This window comes from Crotalus tigris, unplaced genomic scaffold (assembly GCF_016545835.1).
Source record: "Crotalus tigris isolate CLP2741 ecotype Arizona unplaced genomic scaffold, ASM1654583v1 scf7180000017987.690289119674:8195010, whole genome shotgun sequence".
NCBI lineage: Eukaryota > Metazoa > Chordata > Lepidosauria > Squamata > Viperidae > Crotalus > Crotalus tigris.
The window spans coordinates 5,591,760-5,609,525 of NW_024096758.1; the positions used below are offsets into that span (position 1 = coordinate 5,591,760).

General features: G+C 40.8%; 1 protein-coding gene across 5 annotated transcripts; it reads right to left on the reverse strand.

The window, feature by feature from the left end:
- Nucleotides 1–127: 127 nt before the first annotated feature.
- On the reverse strand, nt 128–17,515 carry FNDC4 (fibronectin type III domain containing 4). Of its 5 annotated transcripts, XR_005557027.1 has the most exons (7): nt 16,883–17,515; nt 12,448–12,563; nt 11,953–12,157; nt 11,291–11,380; nt 6,882–7,015; nt 3,866–3,974; nt 2,355–2,487 (listed from the first exon to the last, which is right to left on the reverse strand). XR_005557027.1 is itself a non-coding variant. In XM_039346144.1 (6 exons), the coding sequence occupies exons 1-6, from the start codon at nt 16,959–16,961 to the stop codon at nt 2,361–2,363; spliced, it is 684 nt and encodes a 227-aa protein (XP_039202078.1). In that variant the 5' UTR covers nt 16,962–17,515; the 3' UTR covers nt 128–2,360. The 5 variants fall into 5 exon arrangements, 4 of the variants coding, with proteins under 4 accessions (XP_039202078.1, XP_039202081.1, XP_039202079.1 ...); XM_039346144.1 differs by lacking the exons at nt 3,866–3,974; nt 6,882–7,015 and adding an exon at nt 6,758–6,824 and having other exon boundaries at nt 128–2,487; XM_039346147.1 differs by lacking the exon at nt 3,866–3,974 and having other exon boundaries at nt 128–2,437.
- Nucleotides 17,516–17,766: the final 251 nt, after the last annotated feature.

Sequence of the window (17,766 nt, forward strand, 5' to 3'; positions counted from 1 at the left end):
TTCAATTGCTTCATCTTAGATTGATGAACAAGGAGAGGGAATGTTGGGAAGGCTATCCGCTGGGAGTCAATTCTTGCATAATATTCCATATCACAAAGTTTGCTTTCTCCCTAGACAAAATACTTCTCTATTTTCTTGACCATTCTGATGGAGGGGCAGAAGCAGCACCTGGCCTTTGACTGTGTCATGGTATCTCTTGGTCTACATGAAATGAAATTGTTTGGTCTTTGTTAGTGTCTCTAAGCAGATTCTTCTTCAGTGAGTTCTTTCTGCATTCCCTCTCTAATTGCTCCTCTTTGGTAGCAGTCTTTTGAGTCTTTTCAGGAGAGGAAACTTACGGATCTTTCAGAGTTCTGATAAATCCTCTAGTCTCAGCACGGACACTTACTTCCAGGAGGGGATCAAGAAATTGTATATACTATATGTTACTGGGTACTTTGAAGAAATAAAACAATGAATGGGGTTTGTTAATGAACATCCTTATCAACTCTTGATTTCAAGTCATTCTCATTACTTGAGGCCAAAAAGGAGATGCTCGGTCAAGCTGTTTGGGACTAAAACGTATGTTGTGGACCAAGCAATTCCCCCCCCCCCACATCTTGTACAATACATTTCAGCTGGTCTGTTTGAAGCAATTCCTAGAGAAGAGTGTGTGCACACAAGTATGGTCATTATAATGAATGTATCTTTTTTTTTTTCTAGTTTTGAAACTTGTTTTAGGGAGACCCTCATAGCCAAAGCCAAAAGTTTCTCCTGCCTTTTGAAAATAAAAGTTATTTGATTCTAATATTAAATACATTCTAAAAATATGATTATCCATGACTGAGCAAACTGTGGTTCAGTCTCATTTTGCGGGTTTGCTCTTCCTGCTGAACCACAAACTAATATGACTTTGTATAAATGATCGGGATGAAATGTTGGTTATTTTGGGTGTCTGTTATGTAAATGCAGATGTGGATTTTATTTCTTAGGTTTTGTTTTCAGTATGTTGTAGCCAAAAGAGGGGATAACTATATATATCTGTGGCTTCAATGCTATAAAAAGCAGTATGTGATTGTTCTCTGTGTTAGGGCAATGCAATTGGCTTAGTTTTGTTAAATGTAAATGTTGATATGATTTCAGATACCAGCTCAGCTATGACCATTGGCTAGAGAATTCACCAGCAGTGAAAATTTTCACTCTTACCAATGTACAAGGCAATTCTGCCTCATTTTTCATGTGTGTCAGCATTTTTTATAGGAAAATACCTGAATGGCACATTTGCGTGACCCTACAGTCAGTAACATGTGAAGGATAAATGGGTGCTGGTTCCATAGCTCTTCTAGTCTCCTATGTAATCACGCCCTGCTCTACTGTCTAGAGCGCAATACTCTTAGCTAGGGAATGGCTAGGATTCTTGGAAGACAAGGAATGCTGCTGGTATTTCTGTGCCACCGGTGATTCATGTGGCTGCTTCCTGGTTTCAGGCTTGGTTTTGGGAATGAGATCTGATTCTCTGCTGGCATTACCAATTTGACTAAGAGCTTGTTACAAATAGGAAATGCTAGCTGGTGAGAATGTTGTATAAATGTGGCTCTTCCCCTAGTATGTAAGACGACATTCTTTCAGCTCCTCTCTTTGTGGTCCTGGTGAGGGATAGAGGCACAGGAATAAGGAATAGCCTTCTCAATTGGGGTATAGATTTGGGGATATTTGGCACATTGTATGGCACAAGGGAGATTACAGGAGCAAAACAACTTTATAAAGAACTGATAGTTTATGGCAATTCTGATAGTAGGTGGTAAGTACTCTGAAAGAGAAGGTAACTCTAGAAGCTCACAATGATGCTGCTTCTTTCTACTGCTCTTCAGAGTAACGTATTCTCTGAATAGGCTCTGGAATTAAATTCTCACTAATGGTTGGGATGGGGTGATAAGGACAATCTAGAGTTCATCTTTTTCTCCACTCCTTGATGAAAGCAGACTACTGGATAGGTTGAAAACCTTTGTGATCCTTGTATCCATCATTCATTTCAAGATGCAGTTTGTTTCTCTGCCACTTGCTGGAGACATGGAGCCTGGGTTTTAGGACTGCAGGCCATGCTTTAGGTTCTCATTCAGGGTTGAAAGAAAATGTGGCCCAGTATAATGCTGCTTCCCATGTCAGCAGGAAGGAAGTCTTCACTGAAGTCTGTTCCCAGGTTAGCACTTCCCAGTGCTTCCTGCTGCTGGTTTGAAGGCTTCTGCAGCTGGCTGTTCCTTGCGGCCCAGACTTGTTTCTATTATAACTTCAGGACGAGAGGTTAGTTAGAGGCCAGCTTCTACATGCACCTTGTCTTGGCAGCTGGCTCCATGCAGATCCCTCCTTCAGGGCAAGAAGCTTTAATTCTTTGCATGCAGGTGAAGAGCCAGTCCCAGGGCCCAGCAATGTTCCAGCAGCCTTCTGGAGTGCTTCAAGCCTGTGTGGCAACAGCTATACTTCAATGATATTGATAGATGGTGATTTCTTCTGTATGAGAGAGAGATGTTTAGGCTAAAAAGTTTTTAAAAAGTGCAGCTGTAACTGATCCTCCTCTAAACTTCTACTTACAATTCCCTTTCTGCCCATTTGATTTCTTTGATTGATTCTGTTCCTCTGTTGCACTCAACAACAGAAGAGATTTGAATGAAGAGAATCTATCAAAGGGTCAAAGTCACCTAAACTCTTATTGCAAGATAGAGGTAGTCCTTGGGTTACAGTGGCAATTGGGGCAAGAATTTCCATCGCTACATGATGCAGTCATAAACCTCAATGTCATGTGACCTCATTGCTTAGTGACAGCCATCCTGGCAGTCCCAGTTGCCATCATAACTTCAGGTTGCTAATTGGGAAAAGATGGGAGTCTTAAGCAAGGTGCATGGGGTAGTGGTGCATGTATCTTGAAGGGGTGCCATGGGCAGACACTATGGATCATGGGGGGATGCTGTAGCTGGACACTGCAAAGCATGGCTGGCTGGCTGTAGGTGGGCACATCTGAGCATTGGCGGGCTGGTAGAGGCTGCAGCCAGGCCCTACAGATACAGGTTCGCTGGAAGGGGCTGCTATGGCGTGTGGGCAGGCAGAGAATCCCTGGGATCTTGTACTCCATAGTGGGTGTCCTTGGGAGAAAAAGTGGTAGGAGTGACTTATAGGAGCAATATGACTTTCCCTGCCCCCTCCCCTATTGACTTTACTTGTGAAAAGCTGGCAGGGAAGGCTTCAAATGGTGACCATGTGACTATAGCTTGCTGCAGTGTTGTGCCTGGATCATGTGCATGTTATTATTAAACGCAAGTTGAGATATGGAACGTTTGTGTATTTATCTAGCAGAAGTCAAGCCCAGTTCAATGATATCTTAACTAATTAGATACTAAATGAAAACATGGAATTTTCAAACAAAAGATGAACCAATTTGTTACCAACATAGATTACTTATAAAAATGATTTTATATATCCATGGTTGTTAAACTATGGCTGCTAGTCATTATGCCTAACTAACCAGTTTGGGAAGCAGTATATTCAAATGGATGGGGGATTCGGTTGTCCTTATATTCTATTACTAGTTTCATATATATGCCTGTCTGCTCTGACAACGGAATGCAGGACAAAAGGTCCTTTAATATGATCCAGTGTCACTCGCACACTATTTTATTAATCCATCCAATAGCTAATAATTCCTGGGCCCATGCAAAATGATTGCACCATTTGAAAGCATTTGAATAATAGAACAGCAAATGGCAATTAGTAGCACAGGGTAAGATAAATAATAAGGTAAGGATAATGATAGATGATATAATAGATAATATATGATAATACCAAGATAATGATAATGTAAAGTGATTGCACACATTTAAAAACTTTTCTTAACTGAAAAGTTGAACATGGGCCACAGATATAAATATGAGGCAAAGCATGTGTCAGCAAAAACTTATCCTTTATTCTCCTATACTGGAGGTACTTGATTCTCTTCAGGCAATCTTAAGAGAATTAAGAAGAATAATGTTTAATAATAGATAAGAATAACAATTTTTCCACTCTCTGGATCCATTCTCATCCTGCAATGTTAAAAGAAGTGTTTCTTTAATAATTGTATTGTTTTCCCTCTCCTTTGCCACTTCCTCCTATGTACATTTTCTCATCTTCCATTGGTACATTTAAGTATCCATCTCTCTGTCCTTTTCTCTCTATAGCTGTTATATTGAAAAGATTCTTATTTCCAAGATGCAAGAAGGTAATGAAATAGTACAATTGAGTAAAGTATGAGTTTCTTTTTGTATATAGTGGTAAAATTAATTATATTTGGTTAATTAAACTCTGCTTTTAATGTTACAGTATAATGATCACTCAAATACTTCTTCAAGGTGGGGAGGGAAACTTGTAACTTATTTACAACTGACATTTTTTTTAATCTGTTCCTCCATCATACTGCTACTGCCAGTTTGTGGGAGCTGTTTCGATAAACACTCCGGAAACTTGCTGGTTGAGCAGAGATTTCACTCTTTCTCCCTCATTCCATATTGGCTTGGAAATGTTACCTTCCTATTTTAAGATTTCTTCTCAAAATTCATCTTTTTTGAGGAGTCTTTATTACAGTCCTTTAGAACTAAACAAATACTTGTATTGTTTATACTAAGGATAGTGCTTTCCCTCTTAATGTAAATCTCTTCCCATTCTTCAGTTGTTTCCACTATTTCCATTTCATATCAGTGCAACTCCTACCACCTTCCATTATCATTACTGGGCACAGTGGACTGGGCTGATGGAAGTTGATCTATGACTGGAGGACTCATCCAAGTGTCAGTTCAGATATTTAACCACAATGGCAACACAATAATCTGCCTTGAGGTAACACCACTTCCTGTACTTCTGTAGATTACTCTGATAACTTATTCTTTTTTTTTAACTCTCGAAAGTACCATATTATGTGATTTTTAACCATGCATTGCTTGCTCTAAAGTTGGCCAGAGAAGTTTTCAGATAGTTCATTTTTAGATATATTTTTTCTCTCCTACAACATATCAAACCATATTTCCAACTGAATAATTATAGAAGAGAAAGAATTGGAGAAAATATTTACTTGGTTCCTGTGACGACACTTTTAATATTATTAAACATCTGCCTATCTATCCCAACTCTGTAGAAAAGACCAAATAGATGGACAAAAATGCCAAATCCAATCTATACATCTGGCTGACTTTGCAATCAAACATAATAATACATTAAATATGTATGCTGCTTGACTCTCAAAAATAATTGAATTAACTTATTAAATTTTTCCCTATGTCAGGGAAAGGGGAAAGGGAACAAAATTCTCCCTTTGTATGCATTAATTTAGATATTTCTCCTACAAAGCCCCAAATTTCTCTGCCAAAAAGAATCTTGTGTAATCATTTTGTCTTCATTTTAGAAAAACATTACCTAGATACCAGTTCTTTATATTGAGATTAAGCTGATCAGAGAGGTAAACTGTAAACACTAACTTTTCCCCTTGTGATTGTTTTGCAAATCAAAGTTAGGCTAACACTTCTCCTAATGATAGGATGCCCATTCAAAGTTATATTCCCCTGGGACTAAAAATGTTCAAATTCATTTTTAATGTATGATACCAGCAACCATTGCATTCTCTTTCTCACTCTCATATACACATGTACATTGATATTCTTTCAACAACCTGTTTTGTTTACTGACAGATCTGTATTTGATGTTAAAATCCCTCTATCATTTCACATAACCAGATATTTACATTTTAATATTTTTACATAAGACTTAGGAGAACTTTTTAATGCAAATAAAATGCTTTCAAGCATTCAAGTATGCAGTTTCTGACTTCTTTAGAGTTTGAAAAAGAATGACAAGCAGAGCCTGGTACGGAAAAAATAATGTAGCATAATTGTTATGTTATTGAACAGGAACTGGAAAACTTGAGTTCAGCTTAGTTTCTTCCTGAGCCATAAAAATTCACTAGGGGATTTTGAGCCATTCTTTCCCTTTCAGCCTAGCTTTATTGTGAAGAAATGGTGTGTGCTATCTGTAAACCCTGGTGGAAAGGTGGAATATAACTTTAATAAACAAAATAATCCATTTTATCTACCAGTTCATTTGTACAAAGTATATGTACATACTGGGTAACATACTTTTTCTTGTTAATTTCATAGAGTAATAGATCAGAGGGCTAGAAGGGACCTTGGAGGTCTTCTAGTCCAACCCCCTGCCCAAGACAGGAGATCTTATTGCATCCCGGACAAATGGCTCTCCAATATTTTCATGGATTTCTTACTATGAAGCTGACTGCAGCAACTTTGTCTTTCAGAAATAGATTCCTATGCCTGACTTCAAAAGGCAGAACACAGCAATGCTTCCTACTGCTGGGTTTGAAAGACAAATCGTAATTTAGTTCATCAAACAAAGCCCTCATTTCTTACACGATGTCCGTTTCGGTTCAATATGTTGCCATGATGGTATTCTAACAGCTCTCGGAGCATGTTGTCATTATTTTATTTTTTAAAATTCTAGGCACCACCTGGCAGCTGATCTTGAATTGGCATAGAGTCACTTTTTGTGAGATATGTAGCTATACAAATTTGATTAACAACAAATGTTAAACTTTAAAGTTTGGTATCCTTATACAATTAGATTCATATTACATCCTAAGTGAAATAAAGCCCTGCATTATAGCTTAAGTGAGGAATAAAGATTGAGATTATGGCATATAATAATTGTAGTAAACAATGATGCTGGTACTTCTAGCAAAGTCTCTTACCTTGTGTCACAGGTCCTTTTGGTGGCCCAGTGTGCTTGTGAACCTCTCCCTGCCAGTTTCAGTCCATCTGGAATGAGATCCGTCTTATACCCCTTGCTCAATCCTTCTTTGCCCAGTACCTTACCTTGCTACGTAGTAGCCCCCCCGTGGGCCGCTCTGGAGTGCTATGTTCTGAAGAAGGCTTGGTCTTCTCTTTATTATTATTGGAATCATTGTCCTTAATGATGTCATATTGCTTGCAGAAGAGTGCGATCACAGCTGGGGAAGGAAAGAAGGAAGGAAAGAAGAAAAGGGAAGGAAGGAAGGAAGGAAGGAAGGAAGGAAGGAAGGAAGGAAGGAGGGATGAACCAGGGAAATTCCAGCATTCTCTTCATTTGAAAAGCTATGCTCCTTCATTTAAAATATTCTAGTGTCTCTCTGGTTCTTTCTCTCTGTCTTCCTCTCTCTCTCTCACACACACACATACACAATACATTCCCACATTTTGAAGTAATTCTTTCATCCCCAAATGTTTGTGTCTGTGTATAATTTGTTGAGAATGCCTGGAATGGGGGCAACGGCCAAGTTCTTCAGATGTTCAAAGCCAATATTAAGCATGCGATATGTGAAATCTACATGGACACTTGAGCTTGTCTCAGGTGAGGAGTTGGAAATTGTGAAAGCTCCTTTGAGAGTTCACATGTTTCTATCTATTAAAGATTGCCAATCAAGAACAGGTGCAATCATGCCATACATGGTATTAATTGTCATAGAGAGAGCAAAGCTTGATAATTGATTCCACAGAACTTCCATTTATTACATACTGTATATTCCTACCTGAATATTTCTTGCTTTGCTCTCCTTTTTAAAATGTTACAGTTTGCCCAAAGCAGAAACACAAAACTTTGCAAAGGCATACACTATCAAAGGTCCAAACTGAACAATATAAATGGAAGCGATTAAATATTATGTTTATAAAACTGCTTATGAACCTAAAAAAATTTTAGACAGAAATGTAGAGGCTAGTGATAGTGATTTTAAATACTTAAAAAAATCCTCTAAAAATTATTTAGAAATGGGCAGAGAGAAACACCCAAATCTTCATCCCCTGTTTTACATAGAGCCAAACTAGTCTTTCAAGGGGCAAGTACCCAATCATTACAACGGAGCAACTGGTGAATAATGTGCAAACAGATATTGAATGTGGATAAAGAAATATCTTCCCCCATCACATATTTGTTTCCTCTCTGTGGAAGTAGTTTTAAACTGAAAATGTTTTAAAAGAATAAAATCCATCTGTTCCTATAGCCCTTGAGAATTGTCTAGTTTATCATTTAAAGAGAAGGAGCATAAAAAATTGGCATAGTTTTGAATAGGACATGGGGAATTAACATTTATATTAATTTTATTTCCATTATGCATTATCAAGTTATGAGATCAAAATCTCTAGCCTAACTTTTCTCTTACCCTGTCTCTGTTACCTGGCAAATGAGTTGACAACATCTTAAAGACGAAATAAGCTTTTAGAGTGCAGTACTGTAAGTTAGAAGCATGATCCACATACAGGTAGTCCTCAACTTATGACCACAATTGAGCCCAAAATTTTTGTTGCTAAGCAACACGGTTGTTAAGTGAGTTTTGCCCCATTTTCTAAACTTTCCTAAGTGAATAATTGCAGTTAAGTTAGTAACACAGTTTGTTAAATGAATCTGGCTTCCCCACTGACTGCTTGTCAGAAGGGTTACAAAAGATGATCACATGACTGTAGGACATTGCAACTGTCATAAATACATGCCAGTTATCAAGCGGCTGAATTTTGTTCACGTGACCATGGGATGCTGCAACAGTCATATGTTACTTTTTTTTAGTGCCATTGTAACTTTGAACAGTCAGTTGGCTAATGGTTGTAAGTCAAGGACTACCTGTACCATATTTTTTGTTTGGACAAGGAAAGAAATATTTGGCTTTGGATTAAGTTAGAAATGTTTGTTTAACTTTACATTTGCAGAGTTTACAACGTTGCTTTCCTTTCCATTCTGGCTTCCATTCTTTTCATAATAATTATTAACATCTCCAGGAATTAAATGACTTATGAACTGACCATTCCTAAGCTGAATGCTATAGACACCGAATAGAGCTCAAAAGGCCTTTCTTCCTTTGGAGTCAGATAAAGGGTCAGAAGAATAGAAGCCAACTTTTTCTGAAGTCTTCCACCCACCATTAGTATTTGTTAGAGCACAGTGAACTGCTTGTTATTACAGCATTCAATTCCAAGAGTGGCTAATCCATTACCTTAAAAAATCTAAAATGAAAGTTCTGAACAGAGGCCCTTTCCCTGTCAATTAACAGGGAAGGATAGCCAATTGTATTGGACTTTTAAGGGTGGGGGAGAGGGTTAAGAAACACAATTGATGGAAGAGAGGGCGCAAGGGAGAAAGGTACAGACTTGTCAGAAGAAGCCAGCCTTTGAATACACAATATCTGCAGAGAATGGATTGTGTGATACAGGAAAATGTCACCCTTCAAAACTGGGGAGGCCAAATCATGCAGTGGATGCAATCACAAGAAATCAGGACATGAAGTATTGTATTCGACAAAGTTGCTAATGGCCATTTCCATGGTAATTTACATACTTAAAGGATATGTAATACAAATGTAAACAATGGATTAATGTTTGGAACAAGGATTCAAGTACCGAGAACAGGCACAAAAAGCATACAAAAATAATAGAAAAAGGATCTGGGATTCACATGCAGTTTGCAAGATTCAATAGAGTTTCTTCAAATAATCCAGTTCCTTTCAAAACACAAATATAATGATTTGCTATAAAAATAACATTTCCAATGTTTAGAAAAAGATAAACATTAAATAATGTTTGATCATGTTTGGTAGAATCATTGTTCATTCGTAGACAATTATATGTAAGAATAGCTATTATGATAAATAAGGATTAAAATATGTAAAAAAATCAGTACAAAGACCATATACTAGAGAAAAAAAGAACAAACATGCTCTTCAAATAGGATCTGACAGTTTTGGGAAAAATTAGGGAACTAAGGGAAACAAAAGAAACATTGAGATGCTTCAAGAATTCAAATTACTTAATTTGCAAACTAAGTACAGTATGTGAACAAGCAGTAATCTAAAAATGTTATGGAAAAATACTCCTTGGGAAAAAATGCATTGAATTAAAGCACTGTAGTCAGCCTGGAAAAACATTACTTATCAACTCTGTCGATGCTTTTATCCTCATTACTGAATTTACCCATTTTTTCTGGGTTCTGCATAATACATTAAACCACAAATTAACTGAGCAGATTTGGTTTGTGCAGTACTCTAACCCTCCCTCTCTCTCACACACACACACACAAATATCATCCACTGTTGTATATTATGACATAGAATGTACAAAAGATCTGGAATTTGTATACAACACAATAAGGAGATCTCGTTATTTAACAGACAATCAGCTACTACTCCTTTTTGTTTTCTGTGCTTTAATAATGGGTTTGATATTTCTAGGTTTAGCATCTAAATTGGTCAAATGCATCTACGGTAATAGTTGAAATAGTTTTTCTTAGCCGTGGTAGTGCAGTGGTTAGAATACAGTACTGCAAGCTACTTCTGCTGACTGCCAGCTGCCTGCAGTTTGACAGTTTGATTGTGACCGGCTCACGATTGACTCAGTCTTCCATCCATCTGAGGTCAGTAAAATAAGGATCCAGATTGTTGGGGGCAATAGGCTGACTCTGTAAACTGCTTAGAGAGGGCTGTAAAGCACTGTGAAGCGGTATGTAAGACTTAAGTGCTATTGCTTTTGCTAAGGATTCAGATAAAGTTTCCATGATATGTTATAGATTTTAAATGTGGCCATGAGTATCTGATGGGCCAGAATTCACACTAATGATAAATGTTGAATGTTGGCAGGTTGAGCAAAATTCACAAGATATCAAATGCTGATATAGTTTGTCCTCAACTTACAACCATTCATTTAGTGGCCATTTGAAGCTATAACAGCAGTGAAAAAAGTGACATGACTGTTTTTCACACGACAGTTGCAGCACCCCCATGGTCACATGATCAAAACTTGGACGCTTGGCAACTGGCATGTATTTATGATGGTTGCAATGTCCTGGGGTGATGTGATCCCCTTTTACAGCTTTCTGACAAGCAAAGTCAATGGGAAAGTCAGATTCACTTAAGCGTGTTACTAACTTAACAACTGCAGTGATTCACTTAACAACTGTGGCAAGAAAGGTCATAAAATGGGGCAAAACTCACTTAGCAGCTGTCTTGCTTAGGAATAGAAGTTTTGGGCTCAATTTTGATCATAATCTGAGGACTACCTTGCCTGAACATCAAATATCTAATACTTTTGCAAACACTTGCTGTCAGGAACTTGTAGAAGATATTTTTTTCTTCTCCAATAGCCCTGGACCAAAGTAATAGCCAATTCTAAAGATGTACTGTAGAAAGCAACTTTGTGCATGCCAAGTAAGCACTTGACTTCCAGCCACAATCCTGCCTAAATCCAGAGAACCCAGGAAAACTCACCTGCCCACATAAGCAGCACAACCACAATGATAATAATCTCCCCCGTCTGCAGCTGCCGCTCTTTGTCCAGCCCCTCCATTGTGATGTCTCCTGTAGAAACATAAGGCTGGAACTTAGCAAGGGGATCATTCATGTTACCAAGTAAGACAAGAATTCCTCAGTGCCTCCATAATTGCTTTGTTTCACATTGAGAACAGGTCATCTCCCTTGTCAGAGAGCTAGGAAAGACCATCTTTCACTAACTATCCTTTGGTTCGTAAGAACTATGCGTATGCAGCTGGGGAGTGACGACGAAGAGAACATTACAAGGTAGCAGATGGGGGGGAGCTGACCTCGCAGGGCTTTGTTTCTCATTGGGATGAGCTGGATGCTGGTGAGAGAATGCAATGCAGAGATCGGCCTTCTCGAAGCCACATAGCCAACTTTAGCAAGTGGTTAATGATTGACATAAAAAAGCTAAGCAAGTTGAAGCAAGCAGAAAAAGGAGAAGACAATGGATAAAGGGGATGGATGGGATCAGAGAAATTACTAAAAATAACCTTGGAAAAGATATGAGGTATTGCTGGAGTAAGTTTGATACGGCAGACAATTGTTTATGCAGTCATAATGAGTAAAACCTGGGTTGATGACACTAGACTAATTAACAAAAGGGTCTTGCTTACCTTGGTTTGAGCTGTTGGACGGAAGTCGGTCACTTTGCTTTAACGTGCGAAAATGGATTCTCTTGCTAGCCTGACTCTCTCCGTGGAGGCCAATGCTCTGGACCTGAATGATGTAGTCTGCATCCTCTGCCAGATCCCAGAGTACACAGGCCCTGTTTGTGGTGTTCACCTCCCGGATGAATCGTTGCATTTGCCCATCTTGTCGCTGCCGGAACCAGGAAGGTTGTTAAAGCTGGAGGCCAGCCAGGCTGTGGGACAAGCCCTCAGGCTCACCTTGCCTACTTCCACCAGGCGGCTTAAGGAGAGTTACTGCTACTCTAAGGGACTGATTAGTCCTCATCTGGGGGGGGATGCATCTGAACTGAAGAAAGTGATAGCCCACGGAGGGGTTAGAAATGGGAGGTTTTGGCTGGGTTGGGGTGTAAAGGTTTGATGCTACTTGGTCCCCTGAGGAATGACAGGCTTCCTTCTGGGAGTGCCTCAATGCAAGCTCACCTGCTGTGAAATGGCATAGCCAATTATGACGTCTCCTTCTGGCACATCCCAGGAGACGGTGGCTGAGTTTGCCTTCAGCTGTGTGACAGTCACGTTGACAGGCGATGGGGGCCGATCTATGAGATGCAAGAAAGTTATTGGTGGAGAACCCTCACTGGCTGCTCTCTTCCATTGCTCATAATTAAGTGCACAACTTAGCTTCAGAATGCTGCAGTTTGAGCAGAGAGTCAATTTCCTTTCTGCTCCAGTCAATATAACTCCACTCAGCATGCTTAACCTGGCTATTGAATTAATCCAGTTTTTAGATTTGCACAATTATAAAGTAATGAAACAGGGTGGGTTTGCACAACACACTAAACAACAAAAAAGCCTAACTAAGGCTATCACTAATCAATTTTAGCTAGATGTGCAAACACAGCCTTCTTGAACTGATCCAGAAGTAAGGCCCAGCCTCAAAAGCTACCATTATTCCTTAAGGGGGGGGGTTAAAGATCCCACCCATTTGGCTACTATCCCATCCATTTGGCTACTATTCATGGTATTCAGCTTTTCTGTACATTGCCAAGAGCCATCAGCCTGGCTAGAAGCCCATAGCAGCCCAGTGCAAGCCTGCCAGGCCAAGGACATAGGTGGAGTCAACTCTGTTCTCCAGCAAGTGTTAATTTGCTAATGGGAGGCTGGCAGCAGTGTATCGTGTACCAGCCAGGAATGCAGTAGTGCCGGCAGCTAACTTGTACTAACAGATTTCACTGGATCTGGGTGGCTGTTCCTTCTCTTCCCACTTTCCAGATGAAAAAGATGCATGGCTAAGGCAGAGGGCAAGGAGATTTTTCTTCACTGAAGGAATGCTAAGCTTCTCAGGACATGGCAATCCTGACTTTGAGAACCTGAAGTGAGGCTACTGATGAATGTCTGGACTCTTCCCAGCTCCCAAAAGAAGAACACTTTGGGGCTTTCTTCACTAGCCAATCCAGGACAGTGGAGGGTGCCCCTGCCTTGTTTTGAGGGGAACATAGATGCTTTTCTTGGTCTCTCACTCAGGCATCCTCAGGAGTTTGAGCCTTAGCCATTTGAGCAGATGTGAAGCTGACTTCCAGAAATATTGCCCCCCCCCCTAGAAATAGCAGCGACAGGAATTTATTATGAATGTCAATAAATGGTACTGCATTTAATATTGTCATACCGAATATGTAGCTTCTATTTCTTTTCTACCCTTCTGCCAGAAAGGCTTTTTTGAGGCCTACAAAAAGTACACAGAGGCCCAGTCTTAACGTCCCAATGAACTATATCTCTTCCCCTGGCACCTCCTTGTCAAATGCAGAGGGAGTTTGGAAGGGAGAAGAAGCAATGCCTGATCGAACTGCCTTTAAAGCAAAGTAATAGAGTTCCATCTGCCATAGCCGATGAAGGAACTTCTCAGGGAGAGGCAAAACCAGATGGAATTGATTTCCTTCTTTTGTGGGGGTTTTGTTTTTGGTTTTTAAGTTACATTTTTGTTTCTTAAGAGATTTATATGGTTGGTCAACTTGGACAACTGTAACTCTGAGCAATGTACAAGAAGCCAAACAAATGTAGTTAAAACCTCAACTGCAGTTAATAGGTAATCAGGAACCCACAAAATACATTACAGCAGTACCTCCAATCAACCTGGCCCCAACGCCAAGGGAAAAGTTGAGTTTTTAATGCTTTTTAGAGCCTATGTGGGATGAGGGTGGGAGAGACCATTCCAGAGGGCAGATCCTCTGTGGAAAAGATTTGTTTTGCTACAAGGAAGGCTGCTTTGTGATTGTGAAATCCCGGATATACATTTAAGAGCACATTTTTTTTGTTTAAAAGCAAGTCACATTATTTAAATCTATTCCTTTAACAGTAGATAAATGTGATGAATATTTAGAAACATAGAAACTAAGCAAGAACATTGTGTATTAAGAGAGAGCAGAAGTGGGAAGAACCAGCAAAATCCTACTTTCTTCCTAAATTCTAAATTCATAAAAATTATGAGCATTGAATGTGCTCAGTAACCATATTGTTGAGTATCAGTTTGAAAACTTGGATGGGAATAGATTGGCAGGGGGTGGGGGTGGGGGTGGGGGAGGCAACTTGGCTAGCTGTCTGATTTGAATCCTGAATCAGAACATCCTGCAAAATTTTATCCTATAAATCACACTGTATCATTGAATTCCAAAGGTCAAAATGTTTTTAGCTGCTTTTTGCTTATATATTCACTTTGTTTTCTAATTCATTTGCTTGTAAAGTCAGAAAGGGTGCCCAAATGGAGCGCAGGTCAATATTTTTTACAGGGAAGTGAAAGCTAAGGAAGGAAATGCTGGGAGGAAACTATATAAAGGCTTCACACTGATTGTGTGTGAGAGAAAGAGAGAGATCTAATACAGTATGTTGGTTAGAAATGCCTCTTTTCATCTGCTTCTTAGTTTGGATCCTTTCCAGATCTCCTAATGGAAATATACTAACACCAAGAACCTTGCAAATTTGGCCTGTAGCACATTTACTGCATCAGCTGTTTTCACTTTATTATCTGTTGCTGATCTTCTGACAAATGGGGCATCACACCCATTAGCTGTTACTTGAACTCTGCTACACTCTCATATTTCACATGTTTCATTAATGAAGCTATTTGTATCACTACTGTGTCCAGCTTTGTCCCTTTCCTGGTCCTTGTCCTATTCTTCCTTGAGCAACAGACCTGCCTTTCTTGATCACTTCAGTTACCTGTTCCTGTCCAGCTGAATTTCTCAATGTCACCATATGGTCATCTTCACTGAATCCCTGGTTTAGATGGCCAAATTTTCAAGGCTTTTAAATGTCTGATTTTTAACTCTATTTTACAAATATAAAGCATTTGAAGATACTAGTTGTAAAGAAGAATATAACTATCCAAAAATCAATACCTGGGAGTTATTAAGTTATTATTGTCAATGTAGTTATCTCTGCAACATGATTTACAAACTAACTGGGAATTAGTTTCTTAGATTCTTATTGTCAATGCAGTTATTTCTGCAACATGATCTCCCGATGTGTAATGCTAAAACTTCCAGAATTTTTAAACAGTTTGGCCAGTTAAAGTGGATTAGAAATTCTGAAAATTGTACCAGAAATATAATTGTGCCAGGAGTATAATTGCTTTGCTAATGTAGATGCTTTGCAATTTTATCTAAATGTATATGAATCCCTTCCACTAGGTTATGCTAGAAAACCAAAACCAATAGTTTCCTAGCAGATTGCATATGGTTTATTATAAACTATAAAACCAAATGAATAGTGCTACTCTACCTTAGTTGCATTCATAAAAATGTTAACACTGTCAAGAAGATATATTTGGCAATCAGCACAGAACAAGCAAGAAGAATAACTCCAGAATATATTTGTTTGAATGGGAGTGGGCACTTTTTAAGCCAAATGCAGCTCTGAGATACAAAAGGCTGTACATGATCCATCTGTTGACAGAGCCAGGACTTTGGTCTCAGCCTCTATGTCCCTACATAGGAGGAATGCATTGATATACCATTTAGTCTATTTTTTCTCTCCACTGCCTGAGCCATTATCTTAGCACATACTTCTGTTTGCCTCACTCCACCCACACCTTTCAGAGGCAGCAAATAGCATTTCATATATAGTTAGGGCTAAAAAAAAAAGTGAGGTAGCCTGCACCAGTAATATGTACTACTGTGTATGTATGTGTGAGTGGGGTTGTGATTCATGTGGGCCTTGAACTAGTATCTCAAGCTAGTGGAGTGGAGCAAATGATTGTTTCCTTTCTACCAAGTGCCAGATTCCCTGTCTCTCTGTGGCTCAAAATTTGAGATGAATGTGGGCATGCACTTTGGTGTTTGTTGCAAGGTGCCAAGTACATACTTCTTAAAAAAACTTTGCAGCTGGCAGACCAAAGCACTTGGATGAAGACTTCAGAGAAGACCTAGCAAGGCCAAATGGCCACAACCTTGAGTCAAGCTTTTATTTTAATGAAATTGGCTGAGATTTTGATGCTGGGCAAAAGGAAGGGTTGTGTGGGGAACTTCTGAGATGAGAACAAGGCAACTCAGGTGTTGAGGGTCTTTCTTGCTTCCAAACCTCATACAACTGAATTGTCCGAAATGGATTTTGTTCTTTTGTCCAGTGACACAGCTGTCTCTAACCATCTCACTGTAGAAACACGGGCAGACAGGCAGGCCTGAGCCCCTCTCCCTAAAGCAAAGTCACACTATCCCTTATAGGTGGCCCCTGAAGCAGGAAAGCACAGGGGATCCAGTTCAGCACCAAGGCTAGTAACCGCGAAGTGGGCTGGTCCGAAAGGGCGTCCAAAGAGCAAGCGCTGGAAGAAGTTGCCACAGGAGGGGGATCTCAGACTGGGGATCTCGGTCGCCAGTCCAGACCCACTGGGGAGCTTCTCCCACCCACATCTCTCTCCTACACTTACTTGCGCGCACAAGGCACAGGTCGCAGCTGACCAGGACCAGGACGGCGGCCGGATTGAGGTACGTGGGAATTGGAGCCATGACCGCGGCCAGATGCAGCAGCTGCTCATCGAGTCGGGCGAGGTGTCGGCGCGGCTTCGAGTTCGTCGGGGGTCCCGCGACAAGGGGTCTTGACGGCCGTCTCCGGGGCGCTCAAGGTGGCGAGGGACGCGCGGATGGAACCGCAGTGTCCGCAGCAGGGACGAGCGCCACGCTCCCCCAGTCAGCAGTGGCGCCGGAGCTCAGCGCCGAACCGCCACCTGCTCCTCCGCCGCTTGGCGGATCCATCAGGCGGGCCCAAAGCCGCCGGGAATCTCAGCGGAGCTCCGCGCTGCTGCTGCTGCTGCTGCTGCTGCTGTTGTAACCGAAATCCGCTACCGGGTCTGTGGCGGCGGCGGCAGCGGCAGAGTCGACTCAACCCCGCCGCTCCTGCCAGCCAGCCAAGTCATGAGCCGCCGAATACTGTCGATCGGGCAAGCGGCGTCTTGGACGCCCCCCTCTTCCTCCTGGCCGCGCGCCGGCGCTCCGCCCTCGGCCCAGGAAACAATGGTTGGTTTGAGTCTGCGAGAGACCCAGGCGGCAGAAGCCAGTCCCTGAGCAAGCAGGGCTGGGCTGGGCTGAGCTAGGCTGCACTGGAGAAGACGCCGCCTATGGAGCAGAGCGACCACTGCAATCATGCCTGGGGCGTTCTTGGAGTATTTTTGCAGTAAGACACAACTGGAGTAGGCATCGGAAATGGGGGGAAATCCTGAGCGTCGTTAGACGAGAGAACTGTCAGGGGCGGCCCCCTTGTTGAGACCTGCATTCCGGAAGGCAAAGACGCCTGGAGGGGGCAAAAGAGGCAGAC

What these genes read in the sequence shown, in the direction of transcription:
- FNDC4 (XM_039346144.1), bottom strand. Translation starts at nt 16,961, where the DNA reads ATGGCTCCAATTCCCACGTACCTCAATCCGGCCGCCGTCCTGGTCCTG. An exon ending in GTCCAACAGCTCAAACCAAG is followed by an intron (nt 11,381 to 11,952) that starts GTAAGCAAGACC and finishes ATGTTTCTACAG; the next exon opens with GAGACATCACAATGGAGGGG. An exon ending in TGTGCTGCTTATGTGGGCAG is followed by an intron (nt 6,825 to 11,290) that starts GTGAGTTTTCCT and finishes ATCTCATTCCAG; the next exon opens with ATGGACTGAAACTGGCAGGG.